This window comes from Schistocerca gregaria, chromosome 1 (assembly GCF_023897955.1).
Source record: "Schistocerca gregaria isolate iqSchGreg1 chromosome 1, iqSchGreg1.2, whole genome shotgun sequence".
In the NCBI taxonomy this organism is placed as follows: domain Eukaryota; kingdom Metazoa; phylum Arthropoda; class Insecta; order Orthoptera; family Acrididae; genus Schistocerca; species Schistocerca gregaria.
The window spans coordinates 307839150-307855739 of NC_064920.1; the positions used below are offsets into that span (position 1 = coordinate 307839150).

The following is a 16590-nucleotide window of genomic DNA, read 5'->3' on the forward strand; positions in this document are numbered from 1 at the left end:
ATGCTAGTTGTTCTCCATAAAATGAACTTAAAGCATACTACAGCGTTTCAAAGCACTTTCACAAAAAATAAATTGTACCATATTATTTCATTTTTTGAAGCCATCATATCCACATTGTAGGTTTTAAGTGTTTCACACTAATGTGTTTTCGTACACTGCCAGTACAATTAAAAGTAATGAGGGGTACGAATAGTGTTTTTTTTGTTGTTTGTTTTTTTTTGCAAAAGCTCCACTGTTCTCACTGCTTTGTGAGGACATGTATAGAGAGACTGGAGAATGAAAAAGCTAAGTGTTGCTTTGAATGTAGCAAGTCCCGGAAGGGTACCCCGAATTTAGGTTCAAGTGAGTTAACAAAGGATCCAATAAACTCTGTCATGCTGAGATTGACTTCCACAGTAACACCGACTTCTACAGTAACATCTTGTAGATAATTGCAGAGGAAAAGTGGAGTCACAATGTCTCAACAGTGTAATTTTGGTGACATCTGCAGCTAAGTGTTGCTCATCTTCTAGACCTCAATTATGTCTTCAAGTTATACCATAATGTTCAGATCTCAATTAATTATCTGTATTTCCCACACCACTCGTGTGTGACATTTTATTATGTAATGGTGACCTGAATTTGGCTCATTTTTATGATTATGTTCAATTGATTTACCAGATTTAAATGTGAAAATCTCAGCAGCAAGTGAGGGTACTGAGTTTTTAAAATATCACGAAATATACATTGCCATTCTTCAACAAAACAGAATTTAAAAATGTAACAAATGCTTTATGCTCTACTTCTGTTGGTCAGTGGTTGCACACTAATCGACACTCTTTACTCCCTCTAGCAAAATTTTAGTAGTGCATGTCTTCTACTTTGCTCTTTTATTCTTGTACAGCATGCTCCATCTACATTAAGCTTAATTTTTGTTAAGTTCTTGATCTTCACTTTCTAAACATTTCATGGTATCCATACTAAACTGCTATTAAGAAACACAATGCAGTACAATTTATTTTATTTAAAAATGCAGAAAAGAGAACTTTAAAATTACAAAACTGTAACGAACTAGATTTTACATAACAAAACAAGGCAGACAATAATGCCCATGAACTATGGAATGGCTGTATAAAATAATGGTTAAAAGATTTGTGTGAGTTTTTAAGATATTAGGAATGGCATTATGTCCTACAATGTCATTGTGTGTCTGTATACAGTCACAAAATATGATTAATCTACCACAGTACATCCAAAACATGTTACTTATGTTATCATAGGACAGACACTCTTTACAATCAAGGCTAATCAAGTCCAGCAGACTGCAAGTATGCACTCAGTCATTTATTCATTCAAATTGCTGCTGCATAAATATCAAGAATGGTGACCTCTTGTGAAACAGAAGAAAAGGTAAAGTAAGTTCTCTTATTATTACACTAAAAAATGATATGCAATCCTTCAATAATTGTGGTGTGGAGGAAGTTTGCTGTTTCACATTTGTACTTATGGCATGAGGACCACTCACTATAATTGTGTGATAGTTTAAAATACCAAATTATTAGCAAACACCCAATGTTATCTAATATTTTTGCATTACACATGTTAGTAAAATGAGGCATGCACACACACATTTCTAAATTTTATAATCAATCATGTGTGACTGCTACAGTTACCTGTTACCTTCTCCTTCATATTCCAGTCACAAACTTTTGTTCAGATGTATGTAGTATCTTCCACAATACTGTCCTTTGTTAGACTTCTCTAACTATGAACAAAACAGTCCAGTTCTCATCCAGAGTTGTTAATATCTTTGCTCACTACGATTCCTACAGATCCTAGACAGATGAGCAATGTAACAGTTACTCTTTCAGTTTTCTTGAATTTCCCTTCCAAAGTCAAATATTTAATTCCACTTCTACAGGATTCGTCAAGATACTTCTTTTTACACTCTTTTAAAGTCTATAGCAAACAGAAAGCCATTTTATTAATTACCGACAATGAGAAGAGTGAGACTGCTTATCTATTAAACCAAGTGTGGTATTGGTGAGTCTCCATACCTCTAATAACAAACAATATTTTACCCATACTGGATCTGGAGGAATGATTCTTGTGCCAAAGGGTGGACACTGTTAACTGTTAATGTTTTTTTTTCATCTACAAAGCTCTAACAGCAGCCTGATTATCTAGATACAGATAGTGTACTGGAATGCATATGTTACATCAACTTAAAAACAAAATTATGGCAAAAAATGGATTCCAAAGGTGACATACTGTCAAATACTAGACTTGTACAAGATAATGTCACATAACACAATTCTTTAGCTGTAGAAAGGAAAGCACTCACTTGGAGACATGAATTATTATTCACAGTTTTTCTTCAGTCATTTAATTTTATTATATTAATACTTGCTTAGTTTCCTCTTTACTTAAGACAGTAGTTTCCTCTTTACTTAAGACAGCAGATGCTTTACTCATTTGCCAGCCACTGTGTAAAATATGCTGTCCATGTAAAACAGTTGTACGCACTTGTTATGAGCAGCAGTATTCTAAACAGTAGACTGGCATTTCATCTCACAACACAAGCTATGTTTTGCACTACCTTCGTGTTATTTGAATAATGATCATTCAGTTAAAGAAATGCTGTTTCAGCTTCTTGAACTGCCTTACTGAGCACATTTTTGAGAATTCTGTCATTTCTACAGTTACAGTTACAGACATATCTCAAAGGATGTCCAGCGGATTGTTGGGTAAACCTGTAACCTCCCAGATGGTAGCTGCTAGTCGACGGGAATGTTCCAACACACATGATGATGTCGCAAGACCAAGATGAATGCAATATAGTTCAAAACATCGTATCTTACTGGGCGATGTCTTAGGGAAAGAGAGTTCCATGAGGTTCCTTGAAAAAGAGAAACAAACAGTAAGAAACAGAAACATTAAAATAGGTCATCTTTATTGAGGCAGTTGGCTTATGATAAAGTAGCAAATATTTTGTATTTGTGTACATATAATACGACAGCATTTTGCAAGTAACAGTTTTCTTAAAATGTGATTTTAGAGTTATGTAATATCTGTTTTAAATGATTAATGTAAAATCGCATATAAAGATGTGAAACAAATACTAACAAAGAGATAGAGGGGCTGGCCAGTACTCACCTCAGCTCAGTGCAGCCGACAGATACACAAAACAGAACAGAAAATTTACATTTTTAGCTTTTGGAACTTTGTTCCTTCACCAGGGAGGAGAGAGGGGGAAAAAAGGGAAGAAGGGAAAGTGGATTCAGTTACTCACATCCCAGGTTATGAAGCAACAGGGAAAGGTAAACAGAGAGGGTAGTAAGGATGGAGGCATGGTTGTCAGAGGCAAGCCAAAGATATAGAGAGAATATCTTTGGCTTCCCTCTGGCGACCATGCCTCCATCCTTACTACAGTGGCAGAGTTGAGTTCAGATAGGCTCAGGATGTTGACCAATGGTGGCTCAAGACAACATTAACAGTCACACATTTTATTGGTTAGCAAGCCACAACACTCTGAATGTCATTCCACAGTGGTATGCCTCTTGGCGTGTGCTGAGAGCAGAGACATCAGCAGTCTCTGATGTAATAGTTTGCAAGTGGCCAGCTTGACATAAGCAGTGGGGCAGGAATGCTGACACACAATGTCTGCAGCAGCACGTGTGCCACCTTGGTAGGAGTCTGCAGCTAAGAGCAAAGTGTGCCAACAAATGCAGAAGCCTGTTGAGATTCTTGGAGTAGAAGACAGTCCCACAGTGGTGGTGTCTGCCCTTGTAAGTGGATAATTACAGCATTAGCCCTTCAGCGCAGAAGGCTGCCTGGAGCTGTAGTGAACCTGAAGATGGTCCACCAGCTGGAAGGCAGCAAATCCATGGGAGTTGACTTAGAACTAGCAGTAAGATAATCAGTGGTGGAACTCAACTGCCCTCCTAGAAGGTGCTGCCAGACTAAGATGCCTTTGGCTAAACATGATGTGTACTTATACAGGTTTGGTGCCTATTTGTTGTGCTGAGACACTGTTTCCAACTACAAGACAGCAGCCAAAAGATGTAGCAAATAGCCTACTGTTGTTTTGCTCACCTTGCCTTCCTGTTGTGTCATAGAATAACTAAACTTCATGTGTGCTTGCCAGCCTCAACAACATGGATTGGGCATATGGCTACTTGTTCCCTCTGACAGTTACTGAATTCTTCCACTTAAATTACCATTTGTCTTTCCCCATTTTCTGATATTAACATTAGTGCCCTCTAGGGCATCCCACTTCAACGTGTAAGGGCTGATGGTAAAACACTTCATGCATGGTCATCTGCAACTGGGAACCATACAACCATGCAGAGTTGCGCTTCATATGTAGTTATTTTGCACTGGCACTACATGAATGTATAGCAGCAGATTCTGCTTGCTTGCTTGCAATGAGTCCCAGTTCCAGAGGTAGTTCGCTCTGAATCTTTTGTAGGCCAGTCAGGTACTGCTCTTGAGTGCAACAACATGGGAAAAAGAAGCCTGTCCCTTTCAAAACACCAAATGTCCCACAACACAATTCCTCATTTTAAAAACACCTTTATAGGTGACTATTCTTCTGAAATAAAACTACAATAATTACAATTTCCTCCCATAGTCTAGCTATGAAATCACACAGTGCAGTAATTATGCTGTCCTCCCACCTCTCCCATAATAATTCCTTAACTAACATTACAATCCCAAATAATCTTACACTTTTCTTATGGTAAACAAAATTTAATTGTACTCCACATCCTTCTTTCTTACTTCTGAGATCTTAACCTATACGGTACCTCATGTATAGACATTGCACGATCCTTTTGGTTTTCATTCTCCTGATCTTCCCTTGCTCTTTTCTTAGTGGTTGGTTGTGATGCTTATGGCAACGAATCCAGAGCACCTTGAAATGTTTGTAGGCATCCAGCCCAAACTAGTCATTTCAGTTGGCAATTGCAGCTTGACATTTACCAGTGACATCTTGATCATGTGGCATGGCTCCTGGAACCATATTATAAACTTCTTGGTCTTAACTTTTGGCATACATGGACTTAATAGCATCACCCACTGCCCTACAGTATCTCTGGCAATTTCCCCACACCTTTCATTACCTCTTCCTGATGGTTTGGTGTTTCCACTCTTTATATGTTTCCATACTTCCTTTAACCTCTTTGCAAAATTCCATACTGGCTCTCCATTCCTCCTGATCTTTGGTTTGACTATCTTCTTTCAACACACCACCTCAAACAGAGAAATTCCACTGCTGGTATGCACTTTGGGACTGTTGTTATGACATGAAGTTAATGCCTTGATCTGTGATTATTGTTTCAAAGGTACTAAAACTTTGGCAATCAGTTATTCACCAAGGCCAGCACCACCAAAGTCACCTGTTGATTTGAAATGGTGATCAATACTACAAGGAGTAAGAAATGGCTGTTGATGAAATATCGATATATGAATACTTTCTTGTTGTGTTAAAAAAACAATTTTTAATGCAACTAGTGTGCTATTTCTTCACACCGACATTCTTCAAAAACAGTTGCTGAAAACGATGAACAAAAATCTAAAGGACAAGAATGGTAGCTGCCATGGGTGGAGATGTGTGAGGGGATGTAATTGGTGCTACCAACAGAAACTGCAACATTTAGCTTCACCATTTACAACTGCTAGGTTGCTGAAGTTTGCAGAAATGAAAACAACAGGGACGTTGACAGGAAGTGTTCTGGACAAATCTGATATGTAATGAGACTGAACCATGGACCCATCAGACACATTTTATTGTGCCACTTAAATGCAATTACCATCAAAATGGTTATTGCCAAGCATGAATGTGCATCGTTTTCCTTTCAATTCTTGCTCTAAGGAAGATAGGCAGGTTGCTATCTTGTTGATTTACAGAATATCTAATAATAAATTAATACTTAAATATACAGCTCTAAAACCAGTAATATATTTACAAAGTGCAGCTAATATTTTTATAGGTTGGTATGCTGATATTTTTTCCACCCATGTATCAACACTTTTTGTCGATATATCGGACTCCCGATATTTTTAAAAATATCAATAGTTCTAATAAATAATAGTCACAACGTAAGGTTTTCTGCTGTCATGTGGCTAAAAGTTCCTAAAATATCCATTCCTATCATCTCAAAACGTTTGATTGCCTCTAGTAGCCTCTGTAGTGGTGCTCATTGATGGCTCAGTTCCACGCGCTGTGTATATGGTGTTCAACTTTTCATGCACTTGTCTATGTCTCTTTTGCTTGTCCTCCACTAGTAACAGTCTGTCACTCCTCAACCTGTCACCCTATGACAGCCTCATGCCCTGACAGTATGTGATTATGTGTTTTCTACAATACCACTTCCCTCAAGTTAGCAGTTACTACTACACTTGTCCCAGTCTCCTTGACCTTTATAGCAATCCATTATGTACAACATACTGCAGCTGTGAAGTAAACAGTTTGCAGTCTGCATCAACAGCCTGTGCTTCCTGTCTCTCTGCAAGGCTGTGACCCAGTGACCATACTACGGTAACCTTCCTGCTCAATTCATTTGCATTTCCATACTTCCTGCCTGGTTTTGTGGACTACCTCCCTCATTCATTCACCCTCAACACCCACCTTGTGAGTCTGCATGAAGGATCCTTAATGGTACCAACCACTTCAGTGCTACGTGATCGCTCACTACCACCAATTTTTTACTGCACAGATAACATTAAAAATTTATATCTTCTTATATCAGGCTCATCATCTTCTCTGTTATGAAGTAATTACTCTTGGCTTTGTTCATTTACTAAGTGGTGTAAGCTAAAGGATGTTCCTCACCATATATTACATGACTCAAAACACATACCAATGCCTGGTTGGAAGCGTCACATGATTGTGCAAACTACTCCTCCTAAGCGAGAAAGATCAACTCTGGACTTGACGTCAGAACTTCTTTTAGCTTCTCAAATGCGACTTTACACTCTGTTGCTCACTGAAATTTTACATCCTTTTTTTTTAGTAAGTGGCCATGCAACATCCAAAAAGGCATTCATGAGTTTTCTGTAGTGATTGCCCTATCCCAAGAATGATTGTAACACCTTACTTGTCCCAGGAGCCAGAAAATCCCACACCACCTACATTATTTTCAGTTAAGACGTAAGCTGTAACATGTCCAGAGGTATATATTCCACCTATTTCTCAATTTTAGAAAAAAAAAACAGTCATGTGAAAGTGTAAGAAGCTCAGTAGTTGGTGGAGCATCCCACTGTTTACTGTTTGAGGTTGTTATAATTTATAGGTTAGACCCATGAAACGACATGTATAGAATGTCTACAGGGCACCCTAGCACATTTATTTGCCGAGTGGACATTTAATTGTGCCATGCCATCACTACTTGGAGATGTTTTGGAGTTCTCAGGGAAGATGGGCCATAAATAGTCATAAAAACAAAAGGGGACTGAAAAATGATTTGTTCATTTTACTTTGTTAAACTTTGGTCATAAGCCAAGACAGATGTATTTAGATCTGTCCTGATGTAATGATTTGGAAATTTGAAATCTGATACAGTGTATTGTAAGACTGTCCAAGACAATTTAAAATACAATGGTTTCATGAGAGAATGTTGAGCTATAATTTTGTAGCTGCTTGACATATTTACAATCTTCGCACCAACTGCATCAGAGAATAGCTGTACATTGTAGCCAGTGGCCTTGATTAGCAAGTCCATGACACCAAGAAATCATCAGAAGGCTACCATAACTGAGAAGTAACATTCTATGTTGCAAGGAGAACAACGCATCTGGTGATCGTGATGCCATGAAAACTAGAAGAAGTGGTGCCAAGAAAGTTTTGTAGCAAAAAATGGAGAATTCCATTAAAATAACATCGAGATAAGGGTACTGTCAAGGAAAACAAAAGTCAACAAGTACCCTGATAACTAAGCAATAAATGGTCCACAACAAAATAAAAAGTACAGTAAGAAGATTTATAAATATCTGGGAAACAATTATTGAGTGGGTTAACCCCAGTCAAGATGCGAAAGATATAATTATTCCACAAGTTGGAAGAATGATGCCTGTGGCAGCAGTAAGTAGCTGTCATCTCACTGCTATAAACCATCACACCAATCGTCGGTTTATGGTGGCACAATAAATCCCAGTGTCGGTCACAGCCTGCATTCCACCACCCTAAGGCTTCTTTCTCAACAGACAAGCTTTTCACCGGCAACTCATTGGAATGTGCTATTGTGAAAGAGAAAACAGTGAAGTAGGAATAAATTGAGCACGAGTGGTTGAAGCTAGTGTATTGAGGTTTGCATGTTAGTATGCACTAGGAGCAAAGATGTAATGTCAGAGTGGTTTATGATAGTGCAAGAAAATCTAATTGCACAGATAAAAGCTGTTCGGATGGATTTAAATAGTAAGATCACTTCTGCTGAAACAAATTTAAATTCTGCTCAAACTGATGTAAATGATTAAGATAGAAACAGAATTGCATACCACTAAACTTAGATGATATTATCAAATGGTTCAAATAGCTCTGAGCACTATGGGACTTAACTTCTGCTATCATCTGTCCCCTAGAACGTAGAACTAATTAAACCTAACTAACATAAGGACAACACACACAGCTATGCTCGAGGCAGGATTCAAACCTGCGACCATAGCGGTCGCACGGTTCCGGACTGCAGCGCCTAGAACTGCTCGGACACTCCGGCCGGCCTGATATTATCAACACTTGGGGCAAAGAATTAAAGAATTGAGTCGATGGCCTATCAGGTAGTCCTGATGCTATCAGACAAGAACTATCAAATTATAAGAAGGCGATTTTGCCAGTGTAGAGGCCACAATAGCTGAATTGCCTAAAGATTTACATAAATACATTGAAGAATGTTGTGCCTTAGTTAGACTTGAGGTATAGGACAAATTTAAAGAATTAAATGAACAAATAAAACAAACAGGATTGGTACCTAAAAAGGAATTAGAACAGATGAACAGCCATACCGCAGAAATGTGAGATCAAATAGAGGTGTTAGAACAGGGTAAATAAATAATTAATGTAACCAATAACATAAATGTTTTGACTAGTTTGGAGGCACAGCTGAAAGGTTTTCTTGAAGAAAAGAAATTGAAAAACTAGTGTATGCTAGTCTTACACCTAATTCTTCAGCAGAGATGGAAGAAAATCCCACTCAGTTCAAACACCGTGAGGGGGGGGGGGATTAAATTATCATAAGATCTGTCACAGAGAACAATAGCCTCACTACTGAACTAGTAGAAGAAATACATTTGGAGACAAGAATGAATGTATCAGCAGTTTCCAAAATACCAACCTGAGGGAGTTAGTCTTGTTTATTTTCTCAGTGTGTTGTGTAGATCATTAACCAAGAAGTGAGAAGACATAAAAAGATATATTTTACCAAAAGTTACCAAGTAGGGAAATCAGCTGAATGGGCACTGCTCAAGATGTTAAATCATGAGAAGGCATTCAAGAAAGTTTAGAAAGAAATACTGTCTGGACAGCACATGAGAAAAACTGACATTAGAACTGTAGGGCCCAATACACTATGATAGTTCATGGAATAGTTATAAAAATTATATTTAGTGGTGTATGAAGAGATCAAAAAATTTGGAAAACCCAATAGAAGAGATAAAGTTTTTACTAATGTTATACACAACATTTCTGGGGAGGGAATTACCCTACAAGTAAAAACATTTATTGAATTTACATCTTTTATATCAGAGATTTTCTACCTTTTCCTATCCTTTACTGATAAATAGTTAGGTGTTCATAGATAAATTTTTTAGGGGAGGTTGGTTAGGATATCATTTGGGATGTGGTAGATGCACTATTACAGTGTAGCAATATTTGTGATTGAGATAAGATACTTCAAAGCATTGTGTACATTATTACATGCACATATGCTCAAAGGTGAGGTGATTAATGGATGGTGACATATAGAGCCAGATGAAGCTGATACAACTTACTGATAATGACTGATGTGAATAAACTCTAATCTCCTCTGGCTTGTTATAGGGGCGTGTTTAGGATCACTTTTCGGAGGACTGTACAATGTAGCTGAAAAGAAGTTGTTATGTAGGGGATGTTCAGGAAAAGTCCTTAATGGGGTGGGGATTGGTGTGGGTATCTGTCTTCGGGGTACCTCCTTTCTTCCTTCGACCTACACACATTCATTCTTCTTCCTTTCTTACTTTTCTGTTAGGAATACTGGTTTCACCTACCCTCTGTCCATGAGTAATAATTTCTATTGATGAAACCTTTCACTTTTAGATGTCTAGTTAGACACAGGATAACATCCTATCCCAACAATGTTACATTTAGTGACTTGTCTTCCCTGTATTTCAGGAACCACTGCAGCCATTCACATGAAAATTTTACAGGACATTAAACTTTATGTTTTGAGTTTACTGAACAACAATAATTGCATTTCAGCCACTGCTTTCAGAAATACAATTTTTTAACTACACGGTTAAAATCTTGAGTACTTTTTTGTATGTTATCCTAAATAATTTTAATTATACATAACATTATGTTCTTCTTTTAGTTCAGTAGACTCAGGATATGTACGTTATTACTCCCTGAAAATCTGAATACTCTACTTGAAGTGGTTTCTGAGATTCAGGGAAAAATGCAACAGAAAATGTAAATTTTCAGAAAAGGCTTCTAAAATTTCAAAAGACTGTAACTCAATTAATATATGCTTAATTTTTTATTTTTAGTCACTCAGAAGCACCCTGCACCATACTGTACATCATCCTCTTGATCTTTTTCAGAGTTTTTTTCTGTGGGTTCCTGTAGTCATGTCCTAGTTCACGAACCACGGGCAACGATGAGTGGCCAAGTAAGTGGTCCTGACAGTCGGGATACCAGTTACTTTGGAATAAGGCTGGGCATCTCGGACATATTCTGAGTCGTGGTCACCTTTGTGCTCATACGGCAAAGACTACCAAATCCACCGGTTACTCCCTAGCAACCTGTCTCCACTATTGTTCATATTATTTATGGATCATATGTTGAAAACAAAAGACTGGCTGGGTGAGATTAAGATATGTGAACACAAAATAAGCAGTCTTGCATATGCGGATGACTTAGTTGTGATGGCAGATTCGATTGAAAGTTTGCAAAGTAATATTTCAGAGCTAGATCAGAAATGTAAGGACTATGGTATGAAGATAAGCATCTCCAAAATGAAAGTAATGTCAGTGGGAAAGAAATATAAACGGATTGAGTGCCAAATAGGAGGAACAAAGTTAGAATAGGTGGACGGTTTCAAGTACTTAGGATGCATATTCTCACAGGATGGCAATATAGTGAAAGAACTGGAAGTGAAGTGTAGCAAAGCCAATGCAGTGAGCGCTCAGCTACGATTCTACTCTCTTCTGCAAGAAGGAAGTCAGTACCAAGACTAAGTTATCTGTGTACCGTTCAATCTTTCAACCAACTTTGTTGTATGGGAGCAAAAGCTGGGTGGATTCAGGTTACCTTATCAACAAGGTTGAGGTTACGGATATGAAAGTAACTAGGTTGATTGCAGGTACTAGTAGATGGGAACAATGGCACGAGGGTGTCCACAATGAGGAAATCAAAGAAAAACTGGGAATGAACTCTATAGATGTAGCAGTCAAAGCGAACAGGCTTAGATGGTGGGGTCATGTTACACGCATGGGAGAAGCAAGGTTACCCAAGAGACTCATGGGTTCAGCAGTAGAGGGTAAGAGGAGTCGGGGCAGACCAAGGAGAAGGTACCTGGATTCAGTTAAGAATGATTTTGAAGTAATAGGTTTAACATCAGAAGAGGCACCAATGTTAGCACTGAATAGGGCAACATGGAGGAATTTTATAAGGGGGCTATGCTCCAGACTGAACACTGAAAGGCATAATCAGTCTTAAATGATGATGATGATGATTCTGTCTGGACTCCTTAGTGGCCAACTGTGCTGCATACTCTTCTTTTATCAATGCGAACCTTATCCATCCGTTCAAGTTCTCTGATGTAGTTTGCTCCAGGATTAATGCCTATATGCTGTAGCACTTTCACCTTACCAATTTTGCCATCATTAAAACAATAACAGCATCACTGACCCCCCACTTTTTAGTGTCTCTGTTCCAACAAAAACATTTTTTGATAAGAAAATCCATATAAGATTATTGAACGACTCATTGGGATTTTGACTCTGGCCATTCAGACACTTCTTCAGTAAATCAGGATTCGCCAGGTCTCTGTAAAAAGGTTTTATGATACCCATGACTGCTGCTGGGATGGAATGTTTATGACTGTATGAACTGTTTGAGTACTGGGCATTGCAGTAATTGCACCATGAATCAGGTCCAGGAGGGCAAAGGTGGTGTATTGGTTTTTCACCATTTTCAAGAAATCCTCAGTATTATTTCTAATGACCATCCCATAATACTGGTGTAGTTCATCAATCTTTTTGCCTTTCAACCTGCATCTTATGGTTCTAGCACCAGAAAGTTTCTTGCCTCTCAAACTTTGTTTCAACTTCCTCAACCTGGTGCCCATCCTCTTCTGGACATAACCAACACATTCCAGTTTTGTGATAATCTTCTCACCATACGACTGAACAGCTACTACACTGTTATATGCTTTTGAGTCTTCATCACCTAAGAACTTAGTGTAACACTCTCCCCTTTCATTCACAGATCGACTAAAAATTTCAGTAGCTGCAGAAGCTTCCATACCACCATTTGTTCCTTCATAATTTTGTCACAGATATGCCCTTCTTCATTCCCTGATTTACATTTACAACAGTGTTTGGTTAAAATCTGGAAATCTATTACCTTTCCAGAATCCACACTGGTCACCATAGCAGAACTGTAGCCACACTTCTGCCAAGTGCCATCAAAAGCTACTGGTATGTATTTCAACAGCTTCTTTTGCAGCACACTTCATTGACTCTCATACAACAGATTCCACAGCAGCTCCAATAAATCCTGCATACTTGTTGATTTTACAAATTGGGCATGGCATATTCATCACGGCACACATTTTTATATTTGATACCTCATTGTCTTCATGTAAACTAACTGGCCCTCCATGTATTTTACAACCCACACATTCACCTAAAACACTTGTTAGGATGTGTACATCTAACCTACCATTTACATCACTTTCGTTTTGAGAAAACTGTGTATCACAACATTTTATTTTAATATTCGAAGCACTAATGGGTGTTTCTCTAGATACTGACAAGTTTGTCTGTATTTCATTTTCTGTAACTTCACATGCCACAGGTTGAACACAATGTTTCCCTTTATTCAAAAATCTATTAGCACGAAACCCACGTTTCTTAAAAACACTTCATTTTGGCATCATACTTTACTTTTTGAGAGTTACCAATCTATTCATCACTTTTCCTCAGAAAAATGTTAGCACTTCAACATACAAAGCGTGGTTTATACTATGAAATGATTCGACATTTTATTTGAACCACTACAAACACGTAATTTAACCTTTATAACACAGCAATCCATAGCCTCCTATATAAAAAATTTCCAGTTTTATTAGATCTTGAAGTAATGCATGTAACAATTTTAACATTCTCAATCATTGTGGATTATATTTACAAAAATAAAATAAAATACTTCCCATGTGTGTTTATAAGAGAAATATATATATCCTTTTGTTCAGAAAATTGCAAATTTTATAATAAGATAAAAAACCGAAAATGTGAAAAAAAAAGTTTTCCATTCTAATTCCCCTTAATATGGACAGACTCAGACAAATAAAAAAATTTTTGACGTACTTTGAAGCATAGTTTAAACTATTTATCAGTGATGTTAGCACTGTCACGTTGACATCAGGAAGAATGAAGAAAGGCAATAGTCATATCTTAACAAGAAAGCTGGCAGGTTAAGACAATATGCAGATTTGACCAGGGGGCAGCAGCATTATGAGCAAGATATGAAAATTGATGACATGAGCAACCGAAGAGAAGCACTTGCATTCTCTCTCACGAAATCCTGCTAGTGGGAAAATAATTAAGTTCTATAAGAGAGAGTAATTAAATGACAAAACAGTACATTTTTTAAAGATGTGTAAGAAGGGAAGAGCAAATGAAAGGAAGTAAAGGATGGCAATAAAAAGAGATCAATTAGCAATAAACAGGAAAAGTATTAGACTTTTCAGCAGTAAATAAAGTAGAAATTCCATTACATACACAGCGAATATAAGTGCAATCAGTGAAAATAGTGTACAATATGATATGATAATATAATAGTAATTTGTTATAATTTATGGTGAATTACAAGCCATTGAAATGGTATGCGAACACTTCTTCAATAGACGTAATCAACAGAACAATATGACAACAATGACATCATCATCTTTTATATATGACATCATCATCTTTCATATCTTTCAGATGGCTGCTTGCAGAACCATGTCGCCCCATCGCATGGCGTATTTCTCTCCTCATAGAAGGTTCTGCCAGACTGAGATGTCTTTAGCTAAAAATGATGGTATTTATACAAGTTTGATGCCTACTCGTTGCGCTGAAGCACTGCTTCCATCCAAGTATACCATAACAAAGCAGTGGCCACAAGGTGTAGCAACTGGCCTGCTGTTGTCATGGTCACCCAGCTTTTCTGCTGTGTCGTTGGTACCACGGATGCTAGCTACCAGTGCACAATGTGGACAGGAAGGATTTATCTTCATCCAGTGTACCAGTACCCAAACAAGATGTTTGACATGTGGCAAAATTAAGTTTGGTGGGAGATGCTCAGGCATACACAAAGTACCAGAGTTACGGAATGTGCACATTTGAAATTCTGCAGTGATAGAGAAAGGAAAATAGTGGCAGGTATTATGGGAAGTACAGGGGAAGCCCATTGAAAACTTTGTGGGCAGGATAATGTTAGAAATCTAAATATTAACACGTAGAAGTTGCCAGACTATGATTATACCAAAAGGGTGTTTCTACAAGAGGCAGAACAGAGAACAGTAAATGCATTTTTGCACGGGTTATTGCCCAATGTTTCAAGAAAAGTACAGGCACGGCATTAGAAGAGAGAGATGCACTGACCTGGATTTGAGACAGAAAGCGAATTTTCACTCTAAGAGTTAACTGTTACAGATGTAGTCAAATGGCCCACATACGACAGGAAAGCTGTGAGCCACAATGTACGAAATGCGAGGAAACAGAGCATCTGGAACCAGATTGCAGACAAAGTCAGACATGAGGACATAATAGATTGGTGTAGCATGGGAATAGTAACCTATTGTTAAACAACAATGGGAGCTCTGAAGCAGCCATGCAATGCACCCAGTAAATATAAGCACATCCAAAATGTGTAGGGTGGCACAGTTTTGCTTAGATATCTTAGTGGATGGAAGGATGCATAAAGTTTTCCTTGGACATGTTAAAATGTGTGCGAATTCCTACGAAATTATGCTAAGAACAACACACGCCCATACCCAAGGTAGGACTCGAACCTCCGGCGGGAGGGGCTGCGCAATTCGTAACATGAAGCCTCAGACCACACGGCCACTCCGTATGGCCATTGGCATGGATTCACAGTTGTCCGTGGGAAGTTTGGACCTAATGGATTATAGGAGGTTGGGCCCACCATGATGTACATTATGTGGAGCGAGTGGAAATGATGTGTGTTCAGTGGGTTCAGTGGTGTCCAGTTTTTGGGAAAAGACAAAAAAATTCCAGGTATGTACCGATGGTTTGTTTCATACAGGTGATACTCGTTGCCCAATCTTAGGGTCAGATTTCTTGCTTGAACATCATGTTAGAACTGACCTTGTTCAGTGCATAACAGAACTCAACAGGACATCATTCCATCCAGGAGAAACTTCTGACAGTGACACGCTGTCACAAGATTCATTCTTGGAATAAGGTGAACCATTTAAACTGTATGCACGTCCAGTATGGATCATTATGTGCAATAATGTACTGCAAGGTATGGGGAAACTACTGTGGGTGAGTGTAGGAATTAATCTGTCAGTAAATATATTGTTTGTAGTGGAACTGCTAAAGGAAAATCTGGAATTTGATAAAGTAAGGCGTTTTGTATACAGGAAACGTTGTATGTTTACACAAGTTAGATGGTAACCAGGTAGTGCCCTTCGGGACAGATAATTTTAGGACCACAGACATGCATTTCTCTGAGGGATTGGTGATTTCCAATTTGGAGATCTTGCAGGAAGACAACATGGTCAGAGAAAATTCAAACCCTAAGCTTAAGCAAGCCACCAGTTTAGCTACATTATGGGAGAAGGCAGTGCACTTAGCAGTTGAGAGGGTCTTTGTTAATGGACCCAGAGACACAGGATAGAATCCCAACTGAGAATGAACTCCCTGTGTATTGTAAATCACACCGGATACAACAAGTGATGGCAGAATTTATTAACCAACAACTGTTCGAAATTAACGTGCTCCTAAAACAGCGTGAACTAATTTATGAGCATGATATGATGTCACAGGATGTATATGACATAATCTGTTACCAAAAAATCATCCGTAAAATACTTGAAAATGGCCTATGGCCAAAACTGTACAATCGTACAGCAAATAAAGAAAATGGCACCTGAAAGCTTCAAGAAATCATTAAATAAAAACTAAGAG

At 38.1% G+C, this 16590-nt stretch overlaps 1 protein-coding gene across 1 annotated transcript in view; it reads right to left on the reverse strand.

The window, feature by feature from the left end:
• Positions 1–968: 968 nt before the first annotated feature.
• Positions 969–16590, reverse strand: part of LOC126343008 (Hermansky-Pudlak syndrome 1 protein homolog) — a 232838-nt gene continuing 217216 nt past the window's right edge. The window contains exon 10 of the mRNA XM_050001904.1: positions 969–2878. Within this exon, the coding sequence (XP_049857861.1) occupies positions 2701–2878 (178 nt within the window). The 3' untranslated portion in view covers positions 969–2700. The remainder of the gene's footprint in view (positions 2879–16590) is intronic.